Source organism: Hyla sarda, chromosome 6 (genome assembly GCF_029499605.1).
Source record: "Hyla sarda isolate aHylSar1 chromosome 6, aHylSar1.hap1, whole genome shotgun sequence".
In the NCBI taxonomy this organism is placed as follows: Eukaryota; Metazoa; Chordata; class Amphibia; order Anura; family Hylidae; genus Hyla; species Hyla sarda.
The window spans coordinates 303,334,045-303,355,964 of NC_079194.1; the positions used below are offsets into that span (position 1 = coordinate 303,334,045).

The 21,920-nt window shown below is 39.9% G+C and overlaps 1 protein-coding gene across 5 annotated transcripts in view; it reads right to left on the reverse strand.

Moving 5' to 3' along the window:
- MICAL2 (microtubule associated monooxygenase, calponin and LIM domain containing 2) overlaps positions 1–21,920 on the reverse strand; it is a 238,036-nt gene that overhangs the window by 73,824 nt on the left and 142,292 nt on the right. For 3 of the 5 annotated variants that reach the window (XM_056527946.1, XM_056527944.1, XM_056527943.1), the window contains 3 exons: positions 14,820–15,006; positions 13,579–13,667; positions 11,166–11,265 (listed from right to left, as the gene is read on the reverse strand). In XM_056527946.1, coding sequence (XP_056383921.1) covers positions 11,166–11,265; positions 13,579–13,667; positions 14,820–15,006 — 376 coding nt within the window. Of the gene's footprint in view, positions 1–11,165; positions 11,266–13,578; positions 13,668–14,819; positions 15,007–15,829; positions 15,911–16,418; positions 16,521–21,920 lie in introns of all 5 variants that reach the window. The other 2 variants (XM_056527942.1, XM_056527945.1) reach the window with 2 other exon arrangements.

Below are 21,920 nucleotides of genomic sequence, written 5' to 3' on the forward strand. Positions count from 1 at the left end.
CGTATATGCTGCATATCCCTCGCTCACCATACACACAAGGATTTCCGGGGCAGCCCTATGTGTGCAGTACGTTTTGGATGCTGGCTCGTGTGCTGGCGTGACTGTGATGCGCGGCTCTGCCTCCAAATCTCACTGCACACATAGGGCTGCCGCCGGAAAGCCTTGTGTGTATGTGAGGGATATGCAGCGTATTTCCCGCTGCTGCTGCATAAGGCAGTATTCCACAACATGTTGCTTATTTAGCTCTTATTATAATCTGACATCCTTTGGACAAAACGTGGACTTAGTGCTCCTACTACTCAGAGGTGTAAATACCATTTATGCAGCTGCACACTCATAGGTTGGGGGACATTGCATAGAACAGTCTTAGAGAAATATTTAGTTTATATATATATATATATATATATATATATATATATATATGAGGAGCATAAACTGGAAGGTGAAATGAACAAAACTGGAGATTAGAGAACAAGTGTTAAAACTTAATATAATGAATGAAGAATTGGATCAACATGAGGAGAGTTCTAGACATAGGGTGGAGGAAAGAATGATACAAATTCATGGAGGGGATGAAGGAATGAGTCAACTTCATATAAAAAGTGTGAAGATCTGGAAATATAGAGCCAAGAAGGTTTTCAACACTGAGAGGTTAAAAAAGACACAATGTCAAAAACATTAAAGGGCAAAAAAGTCTACAAAGATGATGATTCAAGTTGACATAAAATCTAAAAAGGAAACCTGAAGAGATCCAGACTGATAAAGTAGGTAGGAGACATTTCATGACAAAGTCAAAAGAGTCATAAAACAAGGGCACACCGGTCCTGAAAGAGTCAAGGTAAATCAAAAAGTGACTGGGGTTATTTACAGGAGGTAATATCCATCTTTCGTTACTATTTTTGAGCACTGAGGAGACCAAGTCCATTAGAAGAGTTGAAGGAAAAAGAAGATGAACCACAACAAGATGGACGGAGATGACATAATGGGGAAGCCTGAAGACCTAAATAAAACATTGTGCCAATAAAGTGTCCATACAGACATGGCATGGTCATTTATGTAGGTACATACAGATCTATTGGGGTTTGCAGGTGTTTTGTTGAACATTAAAGGGGTTATCCAGGAAAATACTTTATATATATATATCAACTGGCTCCAGAAAGTTAAACAGATTTGTAAATTACTTCTATTAAAAAAATCTTAATCCTTTCAGTACTTATGAGCTTTTGAAGTTAAGGTTGTTCTTTTCTGTCTAAGTGCATCTCTGATGACAGGTGTCTCGGGAACCACCCTGTTTAGAAGCAAATTCCCATAGCAAACCTCTTCTAAACTGGGCGGTTCCCAAGACACGTGTCATCAGAGAGCACTTACACAGAAAAGAACAACCTTAACTTCAGCAGCTCATAAGTACTGAAAGGATTAACATTTTTTTAATAGAAATAATTTACAAATCTGTTTAACTTTCTGGAGGCAGTTGATATATAAAATAAATTTTTTTTTCCTGGAATACCCCTTTAAGTAACCATAATCCACCTGGAGAAGATCTAACATGTTATTACCTCTATACACAGGTGGATATTTGTTTTTTTCGTTCTTTTGCATCAGTCAAGACAATATGAAGGAGGTTGTGAGAATCCAAACATGTGACGAAGACTCAGCTGGTTGACTCCATACGAGGGTGGTAACAGATAAGTACCCAGGGAAACTGAAAACATTTCATAAACACTTCCCTTTACCCTATATAAGACTTTTGTTTTATAGAAACCCTTCGTGACCACCATCATCTCCTTGAACTTGTTCCAGGTTTACACAAGTCCCTCCCGTATCTCCGCACCATATATACAACCGAAACTTGGTGTTGAGTGACAGAGCGGCTTTCATACTGTATGCAAACTGAGAAGAGAAATGAAACACAAAGCTGACAGCTATCGATGCAAGTATGAAGGCGAAAAATAAACATTGTGACTTAGAAGTTTCTCCTTTGTCGGCGTAGTTGTCATTTTTTTGAGCATTATATATATAAGAGAAGAAGACTTCAAGACCATAGTAGATGACTGCATTTAAGATGGGAGCAAATCTGAAGCATATTTCAAAATTTTAAAGAGGGTGGAAAACAAATATCCAAGGTAAGGAGGTGTTGCAAGGTAAGAAGGAAAACAAATATCCAAGGTAAGGAGGTGTTGCAAGGTAAGAAGGAAAACAAATATCCCATTAGGGAAAGTGTGGTTTATAGAATGAGGACTCCCGTTCAGTAACTTGATCTATTGGCCATAGAGAAGCTACAAAGAGTGTCTCTCACTCTAGAGGACCTGGAGAGCCCACCAGTTGCAATGGAAACTGTGTAATGGTTATTTTAACCTGTGTGGGCACTGTAGGTAATACAAAAAACTTGCAGTGGCATTCTCTTACAGATCAGAACTCTTTTAGTAGCTCAAACACAATGTTCAGTGGTAAGTTCCTAGTGGTTTAACCAATGTTAGACTTGGACAGTCCATCGATTTCAATGGAAACTGAGTATTGGTTGTTTCAACCTGTTGTGGCACTGTAGGTAATACAAAAACTTGCAGTGGCATTCTCTTACAGATCACCACTCTTTCAGTGGTTCGAAGTCAGGACTCAAGTCCTGGAGGAACGCGTGGGAAGGGAGTTCTTGCAGTTTTTCCATTGCAAGAACACCGTTCCCATTAGCAGGAGTCCTGAAGGACTAGCCCTTGAGTAGATATCTTGAGTTCCCCAACATGATGTAATCACCTTGACATCCTGCCATTCTGTTTGTTGGATGTCTTACATCAAGTGACCCCTCCATGACATCACTAGTCTAAGGGGGCCAAGCCAGTTTCAGACCAACCCCCCTTTGTTCTGCTCATTGGTTGCTGGTTGATTTGGTAATCTGAAACCCCACAACATGACTTATCCAAAATATTTTTTGCAAAAATTTTGCAACAGAAAATGTGTAAAAAAAAAATTTAAAAAATTGGGAGGCGAAGAGAGAACAGAACGAAAGAAACGAAGCCAAAAGCAAGTAACGAATGACTATATTTATTCTTGTTTACAGATTATATGTCATGACAATTTCTCCGTATGCTTCACACATACAAGACATTTAGACTGAAACACAAGATTAGAAAAGAATATTCACTCCACTTGAAAATTTATGTCATTTAAGATCCTAAACAAGAACCTGCCCCAAAAACAGCAGGGGGACGGGCGGTATATTTTCTTTTGACAGGTGTCTGAAATAGAAAGAGAGAAAACAAAGATAGACATGGAGCAAAGCTGGCTTGTATGAGGTGAAGGGTTGGGGGGGGGGGGGTTATTAAACATGCAGATTATGGACACACAGCTCAGAGCGGGCAAAATCAACGTGCATTCAACATAGCAGTGGACAAGAACAAAACATGGACTCAGTACTCCTACTACCCAGGGGTGAAAATACCATATATGCTGCTGCACAGGGAAGCCTAACAATACCTGCGCTCCTGTGATTTTATTGGAAGTTAATACTAGATAGAGCTCACTGGATAGGGCAGTGTTCCCCAATCTGAGGCTCTCCGACTGCTGCAAAACCACATCTCCCATCATGCCCTGACAGCCAAAGGCAAAACACTGCTCCATTCACACTGGAGGACAAATTACCCCTGTTTTCCTCATCAGCAGGGGTTCCTTTGATCACACCCCCTACCTTTTATATCCTTATCACCTATCTGGTTGATAGGAGAAAAGTTTCAATTTTGAAATAACTCTTTGAATACACTGAACAGAACATGGCCTTAGTACTCCTACTATCAAGGGGTGAAAATACCATACATGAATCTGCACAGGGGAGGCTAACAATACCTGTGTCCCTGTCATGCTACTAGATGGAACTTACTGTATAGGGCACTCACTATTCCCTAATCTGTGGCTCTCCAACTGCTGCAAAACTACATCTCCCATCATGCCCTGACAGCCAAAGGCTGTCAGGGCATGATGGAAGATGTAGTTTTGCAGCAGTTGCGGGAGGGAATGAAGGGAGTTCTGGTTTTGAGGAGCCACAGGCTGGGGAACACTTACATATCAATTTATACAACAAGTGAATGGAGCAGAGCCTATGCTCAAACACTGCTCCATTAACATTGGGGGACAAAAGACCCCTGTTTTCCTGATCAGCAGGGGTCCCTTTGATCATACCCCTACCTTTTAGAACCTTGTCACCTATCCTGTGGGTAAGTGAAAAGTAGAAATTTTGAGATAACTCTTTGAATGCACTGAACAGAACATGGACTTAGTGCTCCTACTGGTGGAAATACTATCTATTAATATGTTATTTTGGGACATTTTGGGGAAAAATTCACCCATTATCGATTGTATGAATACGACCTCAGTATAAAGCAGCATAATTGCCAAAATTTGGCAGCTGCCCTAATTTTTATTTCTCTATAATTGTTTTGTTGCTATGGAATATAGAATTATTGTTTGTGTCGTGGCAACCATGATACAATGATGTTACAATGTAACCAGTTCTGTAATGCTCTGGATGACATAGTCCATTAACCCTATTGTTCACCCCATATCTCTTTCCTGCAGGGAAACACGTTTCCATCTTTGTCGTTCCTATAGTTTTTGTTTTAAGATCCGCGCCCGGGAGATAAGATCTCAGTGGTGAAAAACTAGATGCAACCGTGGGCGGATTTTATGATCTGTAAGGTTAAAAGTTCTCGGAAAAATCACAGTTCTGTGTGACGTTTATTATCTATATATTCATTGGAGCATCTGCTTAGATACAAAGCTGACCCTGTCATCTGGATTATCCATTTTCCTGACACAGTACTCCAAACCCCCAGCTTCCCTTCACACATTCAGACTTACTCCAGAAATTGGAATACATTGCAAATTTAATAGCAAAAATGAGGAAAAATAACTAAAAAAGACAATCTTAAAAGAAAACCACCACCTGGACTGGCTCCAACACACACACACACACACACACATATATATATATATATATATATACACACACACACCTATCATCATAGCGATGTTATTATTCCATTCTTTGCCTGTTTTAAATCACAATTTTATAGTGATCTAGGATATAACTGAATCAAGTATAATGCAGAAGATTCCACTTATCTATGAATCCTTTTCTATATAGAAATATGAACGTTTTTACGGTCTGCTATTTTTGTCTGTTAGAAAGTTGCGAAACCTTATTATTATATAATGCAGTATAGTGCCCCAACCTGTGGTGCTTCATGTATTGCAAAATGACAGCTCCCCTCATTCCCCGACAGCTTTTAGACAGAACATGGCCTCAGTGCTCCTACTACCCAGGGGTGGACATATCATATATATGCAGCAGCACAGGGGGCTCATAGCTTGAGGAACATTGTAGAAGACACTGAAACCCAACCTGTCACTACCCAGCTTTTGCAAAACAATAGCTCCCCTTATGCCCTGACAGTCTTTGGACAGAACATGGCCTCAGTGCTCCTGCTACCCAAGGGTGGACATATCATATAAGCAGCTGTTCCTCCGGTTAAGGAACATCATATAGGGCACTTATTCCCAACCTGTGGCTCTTCCTGCCCTGGCATTTGGAGAAAGCATGGCTTCAGTACTCCTAAAACCCAGAGGTGAATATATCATATATGCAGCTGCACAGGGGGTTCATAGGTCAGAAAACATTGCATAGGACACTGATTTCCAACCTGCGGCTCTTCAACTAAATGACAGCTCCTATTATACACTGACATCCTTTGGACAGAACATGGCCTCGGTGCTCCTAGTTCCCAGGGGTGGCCTTACATATGCAGCTGTACAGCGACTCATTGGTTGAGGAACATTGTATAGGGCACTAATCCTTAACCTGTGACTCAGCCAAACGACAGCTCCCATCATATTCTGACAGCCTTTGGACAAAATATGGCCTCAGTTCTCCTACTACCCAGGGGTGAATATATCATATATGCAGCTGCAAAGGGAATCATAGGTTGGGGAATAATATAAGGGACACTGATCCCTAACCTGTGGCTGTTGCAAAATGATGGCTTTCCTCGTGTCCTCACTGCCTGTGGACAGAACATGGCCTCAGTGCTCCTACTACCCAGGGGTGAACATATCATTTATGCAGCTGCTCAAGGACTCACAGGTTAGCAAACATGATATAAAGTTAAAACTTTGTTTACAAAATCTGGAAAGTTACATCGTAGTAAATTTTTTCAAATAAGTTTGTCGGAGCTCGAAGATGATGACACTGCAGTTCCAGCGCATCCTAAAGTATCATCTCACAAGGCAAGGCGCACTTGGCCCTACAATAAATTGCACATCGTAAACTCGAGTTACCGCCCCTAAGCCCCCATGAACCTTCGATTACAACCTGTAAATACTTTTTATATCGAAACATTTTCAAGCAACGTTATTAGTAGCAACAATGCGCAGGCAAGTGAATGATTACACAGGCAGCGCTGCGGGGGTGCAGGACGCGGCAGACAAACACAAATTGCTCCATAACAGTTATAACACACAACGAAGTTAGAAGGGGAAATTTCGTTAGCTGTGAAGGTTTTTCATACAAAAAAAATAAAAATAAGGTCGCATTTTTTTTTTTGGTTTAAGTATTAGTTACGAAACTTCCAAAAATTGGCAAGCAGGAGAATCACCTTACAGGAGTTCAGCCAACAAGTGGGCGTAGAAGCGGAATGTGAGAAAGAACTGAAGGAGGAAAGACGGGAAGAGAGAGAAGAGGAGAAATTGGAAAAACAAAATGTGGAAAAGAAAAACCCTAAAATATTTACAAATCAAAAAACCTAAAATCCAAAAACAAAATTAAAAAAAAGATCAAAATGCAAACAGAAATTTTCAACACATCAGAACATTCTATGCAGGAGGAATCTCAGAACGATACCTCCTGTTATTGAAATCATCAAACCTTTGAAATGTTTGCAAAAACTTACAGTATTTGGCACAAATTTATAATATTTTGCAATGTTTGGGACCATTCCAGAAAAACAGCACAAGGTCTGTAGGACACATTTTTGGTTGCCATTAAAAAGTTGGTTCAGTTTTGAACATCGTTGTGCAAGTAAAAGCCAGATCGTGTCTTTAGGCTCTAGTCACCACCAAAGCTGCATTTACAAATTCTGCTGATGGTTGCAGGACGAATTCACACACAGATTTGTTGCAGAATTTTTTTGCAATTTGTATTTATTTTCTATATTTAAAATAAATCCCCCATTCAGATGAATATAACATTTTCATTTTCTGCAACAAATCTGACACGTGAACTTCCCCTAAGCGTATGTTCACAATAAATACAACGCAAATTTTGTGATATATATGTTGGCAACCTGGGATGCTGATATATACCATGGCGAGCCCCCTCCCCCAGATCAATTGATTTAAAGAAGTACTCCAGAGGGGAAACATTTTTTTTAAATCAACTGGTGCCAGAAAGTTAAACAGATTTGTTAATTACTTCTATATAAAAATCTTAATCCTTCCAATACTTATCAGCTGCTGTATGCTCCAGAGGAAGTTGTGTAGTTCTTTCCAGTCTGACCACTGTGCTGTCTGCTGCCACCTCTGTCCATGTCAGGAACTGTTCAGAGCAGGAGAGGTTTGCTTATGCTCAGGACAGTTCCTGACACGGACAGAGGTGGCAGCAGAGAGCACTGTGGTCAGACTGGAATAGAACTACCCAACTTCCTGTGAATAATACAGCACCTGATAAGTACTGGAAGTATTAAGACTTTTTTACAGAATTAATTTACACATCTGTATAACGTTCTGGCACTGGCTAATGAAAAAAAAAAATCAGCGGCGTACCCCTTTAAATGTTCCGAAAGTAGTCTAAAAATTACGTGTTTTTTTTTTTTTTTGTGTGTGTGTGTGATGCAAATTTGCTGCAGATTTTGGCTTCACTATTGAAGTTAATGTAGAAAATCCACAACAAATCTGCAGCGTATCCGCAGAACCGAAAGATATGTTCACAAGGGACTGAAATACTGCAGATCTGTTGAAGATTTTGACTTCACTTTTGCAGTCAAAATTTGCAACAAATCTGCAGAAAATTAGCAACAAATTAGCAACAATTCCAAACTTTCAAAGGGGTTATCCAGGAATCGAAAAACAGAGCTAATTTCTTTAAAAAAATGTTCATTGTGTGTCTCAAGGTTGTGTGTGGATTTACAACTTGACACCACTGCAGAACCACACCCAACCTGGAGACAGACAGGAAGCGGTTTTTGAAAGAAATTAGCTCTGTTTTTCGATTCCTGGATAACCTCTTTTAAGGGGTATTCCAGGGGGAAAAAAAATTTCTTTTTAGCTCAACTGGCTCCAGAAAGTTAAAAAGATTTGTAAATTACTTCTATGAAAAAAATCTTAATCCTTCCAATAATTATCAGCTGCTGAAGTTGAGTTGTTCTCATCTGTCTGGCAACAGTGCTCTCTGCTGACATCTCTGCTTGTCTCGGGAACTGCACAGAGTAGAAGAGGTTTGCTATGGGGATTTGCTTCTACTCTGGACAGTTCCCGAGACAGGTGTCGCCAGAGAGTACTTAGACAGAAAAGAACAACTCAACTTCAGCAGCTCATAAGTACTGAAAGGATTAAGATTTTTTAATAAAAGTAATTTACAAATTTGTTTAACTTTCTGTATTTTTTTTCCTGGAATACCCCTTTAAGTCCTGCAAAAATGCAGCAGTGGGTTTCTACCTGTGGCTATCAAGCTGTTGGTAAACGACAACTCCCAGCATTCCCTACAAGCTCTGCTGTAAGTGTGTACCGCACGGCACATCCCACAACATGCAATGTAGCAAAAAAAGGCATATTATAGAATTTTAGTGTCTGACAAAACAGTATTGAGCAATTTCAAACAGCAAATAATTTCTAGGTGCAGCTCTGGATGTGACTAGAGCAGTGTTTTCCCAACAGTGTATCTCCAGCTGTTGCAAAACCACAACTCCCAGCATGCTCGGACAGCCTTTGGCTGTCTGGGCATGCTGGGAGTTGTAGTTTTGCAAAAGTTGGAGACACACTGTTTGGAAAGCACTGGACAAGATAAGTAAACTAAAATAGTCAAATAAAATTATTTATATAAAGATGAAAATGTAACATGTAAAAAAAAAAAAGATGTTCAAAAGTAATATCTACAATCACAAAACAAAAAACATTAAAAAAAAATTTAAGTTTTTGCAGAATTTCAAAGACAACCGCATCATGGAAATTTCTGAAATTTTGTCCAATCTTTGGCTTTGAATTATTATTATTATTTTTAATCTTTTGTACATTGAAATGTTTTTTGTTTTAGATGATTGTAAATGGAATTTAGGTCCTTGTTTTATGGCACAAAATATTAATCTAAGCAGGCGGAACATACCGAACATTGTAGCAAATAAAAACAAAAAGATAAAAAAAAGAACAATTAAAAACAAAATGTAATAAAATCACAAATTAACACAATTTTCTAAAAATGACTAAATAATAAAAAAAAGTCTAAATTATATCAAATTAGCGTGTAAAAAAAAAAACAGTACAAAAAAGTGACTTTTGCGGCCTCACATATAAGTGAGTGCATAATGCAGTATTTGGCACAGCAGGTCAGTATAGAACCAGCAGGGATGAAATGTACAAAGGGCGTCAGCAAGGAGCAAGTTTTTGGGACCAAAGTTTTTTTCACCTTCAGGCTAAGATCACACATCGTAGAAAAAAACTGTGTATTTTATTTTCACTCACATTTTTAGCTGTTGTTTTATTGCCGTAATCTGCTAAACAAGTGTCTGTTAAAAAAAATTAGACTCTTTTTGTCTATTAGGGAAAAAATATACAGAATATATAAAAATGTGAGCGTAAATAAAATAAGCCCATTTTCTATTTATTTATTCATTTATTTATTTTACACAACGTGAACTTCGCCTCAGATTCCAAATAATGTTAATTCTCAAGATGGCAGATTTTCTGGATTGAATAATAAAAAAATAAAAGTATGACTAAATTTTGGGAATTTTTCTTGTCTACTGTTTTCAAACTAAATAAAAAAAATGAGATTTGTTTTTGATGGGTTATTAGAAATGTATGACGTTTTTAAGTTTTTCATAATTATTTTTGTCTGCAGTTCTCTAATAAAATTGAAATGTTTATGTTAATTATTAAATGAAATGTAGATTTAGATTTTTTTTTTTTGATGGGTTATTGATGTGAAATGTTTGGACTAAAATTTTGTTACTTCTACTTCACATTTTTTTTAAAGGGCAAATAACTGGGTGAAATTACTAATACAGGATGAAAATCCAAATATAAAAAGGATGAAAATGGATTCAATGCAAACAAGAAAAAAAATATAAAAATATCAAAAAATATATTGTTGAAAACATTTTTTTTCCAGTTTTTTTTCCAGATGTGATCTATCAAATAACCATAATGCAATCTGGACGTTAAAATCCACCCCAATTTATTGCCCAGGATAAAAGTTTTTTTTAAGGAAACATTCTCCATATCCCTCCTTTATGTGATTAAAATATTTTTAGAAATTTGGTAAATGCTATTTTTTGGCCCCGCCACATAGGAAGTAATGGGTCGATTACAAGTAAATTATGAATCACTAAGGAGGATCATGGGAGATGTGAAATGTATAAAAGGAAAAAGTGATGGACATGTTTCTGCTGGTTCTGGAACCCCACCCAAAAAATGTTTTTGCCTAACAGTGGCACAAACTGTAAACCTGAAATTTCAGACTTTTGCGTACAAAAAGTGCAAAACATTTCCTTCAATTAGAAATTTGGTAAAAAAAACTAAACAGCAAACGGGCGTTGGATCGTGAATACGACACACACCGTGGCTGCTAACTGGGCGCAAGATGAGGAGCCACCCACTTTTTTAGTGATGTCACGTTTAACTGTGTTTGTACCAAAACGTGTCGTGTGCCTGCTGGGCTATGAAGTGCAGGGACGGCCCCGCCTCTTGGACCATGAGGGTTAGCACCTCGTAGAGCGCGTAAAGGAAGGGCACACCCACGCTCAGCAGCTCGTATAGGTAGGAATAATTTTGCTCATTGTCCCTGATGTGGCGTCTGGCGTCTCTCACCGTGCCACGTGTCCAGTTAGACAAGCGGCCGGGGATGGCAAGGACGTCCCTAGTCACCGCTAGAGGCCAGCTTAACGTTTTCCTATATACGGTAGTGATGATACCTGGGGAGCTGTCCTCTGAACTGCTGCCAGCGCTACAGGGACTGTCCGTCGTGACCTCCGCAGTTATGGCTTCTTCCTTCTTCCATGCTTTATCTGGATCCTGCAAGATAAAACACAAAAGGTTTATCAACAACAACATAAAACAGTGCAAAATATTTACAATGGTGAAAAGTCCAACAACATAAAACAGTGCAAAATAGTTACAATGGTGAAAAGTCCAACAACACGAAACAGCACAAAATAGTCACAATGGTGAAAAGTCCAATAACAACATAAAACAGTGCAAAATAGTCACAATGGTGAAAAGTCCAACAACATAAAACAGTGCAAAATAGTCACAATGGTGAAAAGTCCAACAACATAAAACTGTGCAAAATAGTTACAATGGTGAAAAGTCCAACAACACGAAACAGCACAAAATAGTCACAATGGTGCAAAGTCCAATAACAACATAAAACAGTGCAAAATAGTCACAATGGTGAAAAGTCCAACAACATAAAACAGCAACAAATAGCTACAATGGTGAAAAGTCCATGGAATGAGTCTGCGCAAAAGTGTGTGAGGTTGTGCAAACTTATGCAACAATATTAAATTGTCCTCTTTCATAAATCAGCTGTTACTAGCAGAGTCTAAGCAAATTTGACTTAAAGGGGTACTCTGCTGCTCAGCGTTCGGGACAAAATGTGACGTCACAGCCTCGCCCCCTTGTGACATCACACCTCGGCCCCTCAATGTAGGTCTATGGGAGGGGGTGTGGCAGCCGCCACGGTCCCTCCCATAGACTTGCATTGAGGGGTCGGGTGTTACGTCTTGAGGGGGCGGGGCCGTGACCCCGTTAATCCCCAGGCTGGGTCCACTCGACGTAAAAGTTTTTCTGTGTTATATTTTACAGATTATACACGGGCTGTACAGAGCTAATGCATCTCAGAGCTGAGGGTTTGCTACAATTGTATCCAGTCTAGACTTAGCAGGGGCTGCAAAGAGATGTAAGGTTCCTGTGTCCAGACATCAAACAATTTACTCCAATCTAGACCGCAGCTTTGGATGTGACTGGAGGGTAAATAAAGTTTCCCAATGTTATATTTAGATTTAACTAAATATAAGACCATAAAAGCCATAATAATAGCTGAATAAGGATTAATTCTGGAAAAATGGAATGGACCAAAATAGAGCAGATGTTGTTGTGCTGGGAGCACGGATGCTCCACTGGGTGGAATGTGAGCGCAGGATAGAAAAGTGAAGGGTCTATCACTAAATGCAGCCGTATTAGATCCCAAGATCACATATTCAACTGTTATTCATTCACCTACCCAACAGATCATTCATTCACCTATCCAACTGATCAATCATTCACCTATCCATCAGATCATTCACTTACCTATCCAACAGATCATTCATTCACCTATCCAACTGATCATTCATTCACCTATCCATCAGATCATTCATTCACCTATCCAACTGATCATTCATTCACCTATCCAACAGATCATTCATTCACCTATCCATCAGATCATTCATTCACCTATCCAACAGATAATTTATTCACCTATCCAACAGATAATTCATTCACCTATTCAACAGATCATTCATTCACCTATCCAACTGATCATTCATTCACCTATCCAACAGATCATTCATTCACCTATCCAACAGATCGTTCATTCACCTATTAATCAGATCATTCATTCACTTATCCAACAGATCGTTCATTTACCTATCCAACAGATCGTTCATTCACCTATCCATCAGATCATTCATTTTCCTATCCAATAGATCATTCATTCACCTATCCAACTGATCATTCATTCACCTATCCAACTGATCATTCATTCACCTATCCATCAGATCATTCATTCACCTATGCGTTCGCAGGAGAGAAGAAAGAAGAAGCAAGGGGATAGCAGGCACGGCGTACAGAACATAAATTATAAAAAGGTGCATATCGGAATAAACTTGTTTTTGGCTCGCATGCTATCTGAGCTGAGGGGCACATGCGCTGGGACCTGTGTGTCAATCACACAGTGGTCCCTGCACTGACCTATGTGGAGGTGGGCGTGGTGGTAGCGGGGCATATTGTACCTCCCGCCATGCCTATCTGGCAGAAATAAGGTAAAACGATCCTGTACACACTACAAAGGCTGTGTGTAGGTTATATAGCCCGGAGTTCATGACAGTTGCGCCTTAATCCATTCATTCATTTAATTTATCCATCCATTATTCATTCACTTTTCAATTTTTTTCATGCCTTTGTTCATTCCCCGAATCATTCACAGAGTTGACTGATCCATTTATATGTTTGTATCATCAATCATTTTTTTTTATTCATTAACTCATTCATAAATTCATTTTTATTAATTCATTCCACCTTTATGGTTTTAGCTGCTACAAAGTAAAACCCCATATTCTCCCTCACCTGAGCTTTCGAATCTGTTCGGCGTTTGCGTTGGTTGCTGCTTGAGAACGTGCCGGAGTGCATGAAGTGCGGCTGGCAGTAAAATTTACCTGAAGAGGAACATGATATTTTAATTTTTCCATTCTTTCAGACATGTAGTGTATCTCAAACTCACCCAAAAAAAAAATGTTTTCTTTAGTTACATGGATACAACTGTTTCCTGAGTATTAAGATACAAATTACTGGGCAGAATTAATAAAACATGTTATTCTTTATACCTCGGGGGTGGGGCATGAGACAGAGAACATCAAAGACACACCCCCTGGGCCTTGCCCCACCCCTGTGGAACACTTACTAGGTTTCTGCTCTAGAAAATCTGTGAATGCTGGGTGACAATAGATTTTTACCTAGTTTTCCTAGACACATGAGAAGCAAATCTGCAGAACTGTTCAGTAGGAGCCACAAATGTATCACTATAAGGCTCAGCAGATGTTCTCTGATATATGGGGGGAATAAAATAATGTCATCCGGGTCATAAATCTCTGATATTTGCGGATGTTCCTTCTCTGCTGGGAGACGATCAGCTGTGTATATATTATATATCCTAACATATACATCACCGCTTGTGTATCCGGCAGGAAGTCATCATTGTGTCGATGGGAGATTCACCTATATATCTGGCAGGACCTCCTCGGAGCCTAGTGTCATGTATATGAATACAAAATGGTGGTGGTCAGGGCATGCTGGGAGTTGTAGTGTCACTGCTGTACACTGGTTCAGCGGAGGGCTTGTTACAGATCTATCCAGTATGTGAGCTAAACAGCCTGGACTTCAGATTGATTCATTTTACATTTATATGATACATTGTAACAAACTTCAGCTGTATAATGAGGACAGTATGTCATTTCAGTCTCCAGTGAAGATCCTTAAAGTGGTAAACAGCCCCTAGACATCTTATCCCCTGGTCTGCGGCACCCCAGACATCCGGTGCACAGAGCGAACTTCACTCCGAGCCGGATGACTGGCGATGCGGGGCGGAGGCTCCTGACATCACAGTCACGCCCCCTCAATGCAAGTCTATAGGAGGGGGTGTGGCATGACATCATGAGCGGGGCATGGCTGTGACATTACGAGCCTCCGGCGCTGCACCCGATGCTCTAAACGATCGCCAGGTGCAGCAGGGAGATCTTGGGGGTCCTTTGGATAGGGGATAAGATGTCTAGGGGCAGAGTACCCCTTTAAGCTCAGAGCTTGTTCCTCACCTTCCTCCATATTGAAGACGTGATTCCCCAGACGAAGAACAGAAGAGCAGAACGAACACTTGAAACATTCTCTATGGAAGAAGTGTCCCTCGGCGCTCAGCCGCTCCACCACGTACACGCGCTTCTTACAGAAGTAACAGGTGTCACTGCCTCCGATATTGGGGGGGAATTCCTTCCGTAAAGATCCCTGAAACAACAAATAATGTGAGATTAGTAAGATGTGACCTGATGGGAGGTCAATGTCCAGGGGCGGCCGGTCCGAGTGGTCTCAGGAAGATTCAATTGTTATGGGGGAGCAATGGTGGAAATAAATAGATGGATAGATATAAGATAGATAAAGTAGATATTAGATAGATATGAGATAGATTGATAGATATGAGATAGATAGATATGAGATAGATAAATAAATATATAGATAGATATGAGGTAGATAGATATGAGATAGAAATTAGATAGATATGAGATAGATTGATAGATATGAGATAGATAGATATGAGATAGATAAATAAATATATAGATAGATATGAGGTAGATAGATATGAGATAGATAGATATGAGGTAGATAGATAGATATATATGAGATAGATAGATATGAGATAGATAGATAGATAGATAGATAGATAGATATGAGATAGATATGAGGTAGATAGATAGATATGAGATAGATATGAGGTAGATAGATAGATATGAGATAGATAGATATGAGATAGATATAAGATAGATAAATAAATATATATATGTAGATAGATATGAGATAGATAGATATGAGATAGATAGATATGAGATAGATATGAGATAGATAGATATGAGATAGATAGATATGAGATAGATAGATAGATATGAGATAGATAAATAAATATATATGTAGATAGATATGAGGTAGATAGATAGATATGAGATAGATAGATATGAGATAGATAGATATGAGATAGATAGATATGAGATAGATAAATAGATATGAGATAGATAGATAGATATGAGGTAGATAGATATGAGATAGATAGATTTACCTTGTGGAGAGGATAGACAGGAGAAGGAGGAGAAGAAGAGGAATCATCTAAGAACTCAGTCACCGCTCCCTCCAGAGAATTCTGTGTGATAAAAGTTCCATTACTGAGACAATGTCTTCCATCTATCTGTCCGGCTTCGCTCCCTCACTAACAGTCGTCTGTCCTTATCTACTTTGTCTTCTGCTCCAGTTACATCAAGAGCTGCATTCAACATTCTAGATTCCTGTAAACTCTCAGGCTCTTGGACTCACCGCTGGTTGAGAGTCAGTACCAAACAGATTATGGTGTCAGGGGCAGATTACAAGGACGGCAAAAGCCATAAAGTGCTATAAGCTCATAGACCTTCCTGCAGCTGGGTCCAAGCACCCAGGGGGGGTATCTGTCACCATGATGGATTCATTCCACGCAACAACCTGTCAACTTCTGAATGCAGCTCTGGATGTGACTAGAGACTGGACATCAATGAAGATCAATACAATACAGGAGCGTATTTAGTTGTTCCTTACTGCCCCCTCCCCTGACTATACACTTTATTGCCCCCTCCCTATATACCCGCGGGCGGCTGTGGTGGGGTAGATCAGCTGCTTACCAGTTCCGGGGACCTGGCTTTAGATTTATGATCGCTCATGTAAAGATTGACGAGGACCTCGGCTACCGCGCCTATCCTGGTGGACACATTGCCTACGGTCATCTATCAGACAGGGGTAGAGACAGAAAATAAGAGAAGACAAGAAGAGGAAAGTAGAGAACAGACCCAAAGCCAAGACCACAGCACGGCCAACCACAGCACACCGACAATACCCTATCCACACGATTTCTGTTCTGGGTAAAGTTGTGTGACGGCGCCTCTTTAACTCAGCTTTCCCAGACTCTTGAATCACAATTCTACATAGTTTCCTCTACTCCTGTCCTGCGGCATCATCGGGGGGGGGGGGGGGGGGGGTGGGGGACAACTCTGGTTTTCAAAGAGAATGTGTCATTAGAAAATGACCTATTATTTAAATATTATGAAAGTTTTTTCATGGTAAATATATTTTCTAAGAATTTTTTGTGATGTCTTTTTCAAATGTTTTATTTAACTTGACGTATTTGATATAGAATATAAAATAATCCTGAACTCTTGCATTCTCCATTCTCTCCACTATGGCCTAATTTTTGGACTTTGAACAAAAACATCACTTCTTGGCAATGTCCTCCTTATCACATCAAATTTGACACCAGAGATGCACACAATAGCTGTTGCTCACAGATCAGACTTCCCCTCCCTGTAGAATCACCTCTGAAAAGCTCACCAAGCACAGCCAGTAACATTTTCCATTCGTGTAAAAATATCTCTAAATCAGTGTTTCCCAACCAGGGTGCCTCCAGCGGTTGCAAAACTACAGTCCCCAGCATGCACTTTCCATCCCTGCACTTACTAGCACATGTATCCTGCAGGGGACACTTGCCCGATCCTTCTCTCCTCTGACATCAAGAGTCAACAGAGAGTCTAAAGGCCATCGTACACATAGATCAATGGTCCCAAACCAGGGAGCCTCCAGCTGTTGAAAAACTACAGCTCCCACTATGCACTTCCCATACCTGCATTTACTAGCACATGTATTCTGCAGGGAGACAATAGTCTGACCCTTCTCTCCTCTGACATTCAGAGTCAACAGTCGTGAGGCCATCGTACATATAGGTCAGTGTTTCCCAACCAGGGTGCCTCCAGCTGTTGCAAAACTACAGCTCCCAGCATGCACTTCCTGTCCCTGCATTTACTAGCAAATGTAGTATGCAGGGGGACACTTGCCCGACCCTTCTCTCCTCTGACATCTAGAGTCAACAGAGAGTCGAGAGGCCATCGTACATATAGAGCAGTGTTTCCAAACTAGGGTGCCTCCAGCTGTTGCAAAACTACTGCTTCCAGCATGTACTCCCCATCCTTGCATTTACTAGCACATGTATTCTGCAGGGGGACACTTGCCTGATCCTTCTCTCCTCTGACATTCAGAGTCAACAGTCAAGAGGCCATTGTACACATAGATCAGTGTTTCCCAACCAGAGTGCCTACAGCTGGTGCAAAACTAGAACTCCCAGCATGCACTCCCCATCCCCACATACACTAGCACACGTATTCTGCAGGGAGGCACTTGCCCATCCATTCTCTCTTCTGACATCCAAAGTCAACAGAGAGTCGAGAGGCCATCATACACATACATCAGTGTTTCCAAACCAGGGTGCCTCCCAGCTGTTGCAAAACTACAACTGCCAGCATTCCCGGACAGCCAACGGCTGTCTGTGCATGCTGGGAGTTGTAGTTTTGCAACAGTAGGAGGCACCCTGGTTGCGAAACACTGCTGTAAATGCTTTTACAAACAGATGCATTTCCTTTAAAGGGGCTACACTCTTTTATATAACAACATGCCTCAGTCATTGCAGTTATGTAAGATCCGGGGGCTGCGCAGCAGCTCTGTATTATTTCAGACAAGTTCCGAGTTGTTATACAAACTATTGCAGCGCTTCCCTCCCCGGGGTATTTGGCCGTGGGAACAAACTTCAGATTTCACTGTTGTCGCTTGTGAACTATGGAAATTCTTTGAAAAACCATCTTAGGAATTTCTGGGCGATGCTGAATGTAACTGAAGAAGCTCGGACTCCCAGAGAACAGCTGTATCCCTGTTATAGAACAGCTGTTCCAGGGAAACAAACAAACGGGGACTCCTGCCTGGTACCGACAGTGCAGCTGATATTGCATCCAAGAACCTCTGTGTTCCATAAGAGGACAACATGGCATGTAATGACTGGCTCCGAGGTGCCTGGTGTTGCACTGAGTCCCAGAGCCAAATGTTGCCAATAGCCCAACAGTAAGAGTATGAAGCATTACAAGCTTCCCTGATGAAAATCCCAATAGTGCAATGTGCGTCGGTGAAGTTATTTATAGATTGGCTCCACACAAGGCATTAGGGTTTCTCCCTAATGTGATTTTATATTACAAATATGTCAATAAAGGTTATTTTGTTTATCTCATTTGATGTTTTTGTGTACATTTTTCAGCATTTTTTGGGGGGACGTAGTATGCATATAGTTCTGCAGAGCTCTAAATCACACTAGGTGCAGCCCCTTTATCCAAGGTAACAGAGGAGATTTCCAAATTTGGAGATCATCTATTGACTTCAATCTTCTCTATAAACCATATGAGAAGGGATGATCTGTAACACACAAGCCCATTACTATTGCTATTAGGGACCACCATGGGGTTTACAGACAGGCCTTATAAACTTGTAGTCCATATTGTTGGGGTGTGATCACAGATCCTGTCCAACAATATAAAGAGGAATACAATAACCATATAACTGTGTTAGTCGAACCATATCAGACTCTATGAGTGGGTCCCTGGGACATCTGACCCCGGAGCAGATATCATCCTCCTTATAGTAAATATAAACATTTGTGTTCATCAACAAATTGGGGGAACAACTAATCTCTTCATTCTGCTCTAATAAACCATATGAGAAGGGTTGATCTGTAACACACAAGACTATAACTTCTGCTATTAGGGACCGCCATGGGGTTAATAGATAGGCCTTATAAACTTGTAGTCCATATTGTTGGAATGTGACAACACATCCTGTCCAATAATAACAAGAGGAATACAGTGACCATATAACTGTTAGTGGAACCATGTTGGACCCTATTAGTGGCCATAGAGAGCCCCAGGGGACATCTGACCCCACAGCAAGTATCATCCTCTTTATAGTTAAAGGAAACATTCCTAGTTACCACCATGGGATTTGCAGACAGGCCTTATAAACATGTAGTCCATATTGTTAGGGTGTGATCAAAGATCCTGCCCAATATTAAAGAGCAATATAGAGACCATATAACTATGTTAGTGGAACCATGTCAGACCACACACAGCCCCAGGAGACATCTGACCCCATAGCAAGTATCATCCTCTTTATAGTTAAAGGGGTACTCCGCCCCTAGACATCTTATCCCCTATCCAAATGATAGGGGATAAGATATCTGATCGCAGGGGTTCCGCTGCTGTGACCCCCTCGCGATCTCTGCTGCGGCAACCCAGTCATCTGGTGCACGGAGCAAACTTTGCTCCACACCCGATGGCTAGCGATGGGGTGGGTCAGGGGCTCGATGATGGTGGAGGTGGTGGGGTGGGTCAGGGTCTTGAGGATGGTGGGGTGGGTCAGGGGCTTGAGGATGGTGGAGGTGGTGGGGTGGGTCAGGGGCTCGATGATGGTGGAGGTGGTGGGGGGGGTCAGGGACTCTATGATGGTGGAGGCGATGGGGTGGGTCAGGGACTCTATGATGGTGGAGGGGGTCTCGATGTTGGAGGGGGTGGAGGTGGGAAATTAAATTGATGATGAACGAGGGATGGGGAAGGGAAGGGGCTCGATGATGGTGGAGGGGGTGGAGGTGCTGGGAAGGTTGACAATGTATCTTCCCAAACATCAGCATTCTTTCACTTATCTTTCATCATTTGAAAACCAAAAATATCTGTTCCACCCAATATTTAACCCTTGTCCCATAGTTAGGACTCAGCCCCCTACATCAGGGATAAATACATCCTACGGCCCCAAAAAAATGCTCTGTGAAGAATGCGGTGGACATAATGTAACCTGTCAGCGGAGATGGGGGTCACACAGGACACAATGTGCTCGCCCAGATGATTTTAATGACTGCCTGAATACAGGATTCTAATCAGTCTATTACAGGAAGACAGAGCTTCCTGGTTACACAGTGAGATAGCACTATGTAAACCGCAACACTGACACCACCGGCAACGAGATCAGTATCACAATGTATCAGTATAATATGGAGCAACACAGCAATGTGCAAGATCAATAAAACTATATTGGGAAAATATCTATATGATGTATATATTTCCTTCTGAATATATAGATTGTTTAATATTCTTCTCTATAGGAGCAGTATTATAGTAGTTAAATTCTTGTATATAGGAGCAGTATTATAGTAGTTATATTCTTATATATATATATATATATAGGAGGCAGTATTATAGTAGTTATATTCTTGTATATAGGGGCAGTATTATAATAGTTATATTCTTGTATATAGGAGGCAGTATTATAGTAGTTATATTCTTGTATATAGGAGGCAGTATTATAGGAGTTATATTCCTGTATATAGGAGCAGTATTATAGTAATTATATTCTTGTATATAGGGGCAGTATTATAATAGTTATATTCTTGTATATAGGAGGCAGTATTATAGTAGTTATATTCTTGTATATAGGAGGCAGTATTATAGGAGTTATATTCCTGTATATAGGAGCAGTATTATAGTAGTTATATTCTTGTATATAGGAGCAGTATTATAGTAGTTATATTCTTGTATATAGGAGCAGTATTATAACAGTTATATTCTTGTATATAGGAGGCAGTATTATAGTAGTTATATTCTTGTATATAGGAGCAGTATTATAGTAGTTATATTCTTGTATATAGGAGCAGTATTATAGTAGATATATTCTTGTATATAGGAGCAGTATTATAGTAGTTATATTCTTGTATATAGGAGAAGTATTATAGTAGTTATATTCTTGTATATAGGAGCAGTATTATAGTAGTTATATTCTTGTATATAGGAGCAGTATTATAGTAGTTATATTTTTGTATATAGGAGCAGTATTATAGTAGATATATTCTTGTATATAGGAGCAGTATTATAGTAGTTATATTCTTGTATATAGGAGCAGTATTATAGTAGTTATATTCTTGTATATAGGAGCAGTATTATAGTAGTTATATTCTTGTATATAGGAGCAGTATTATAGTAGTTATATTCTTGTATATAGGAGCAGTATTATAGTAGTTATATTCTTGTATATAGGAGCAGTATTATAGTAGTTATATTCTTGTATATAGGAGGCAGTATTATAGTAGTTATATTCTCGTATATAGGAGCAGTATTATAGTAGTTATATTCTTGTATATAGGAGGCAGTATTATAGTAGTTATGTTCTAGTATATAGGAGCAGTATTATAGTAGTTATATTCTTGTATATAGGAGCAGTATTATAGTAGTTATATTCTTGTATATAGGAGCAGTATTATAGTAGTTATATTC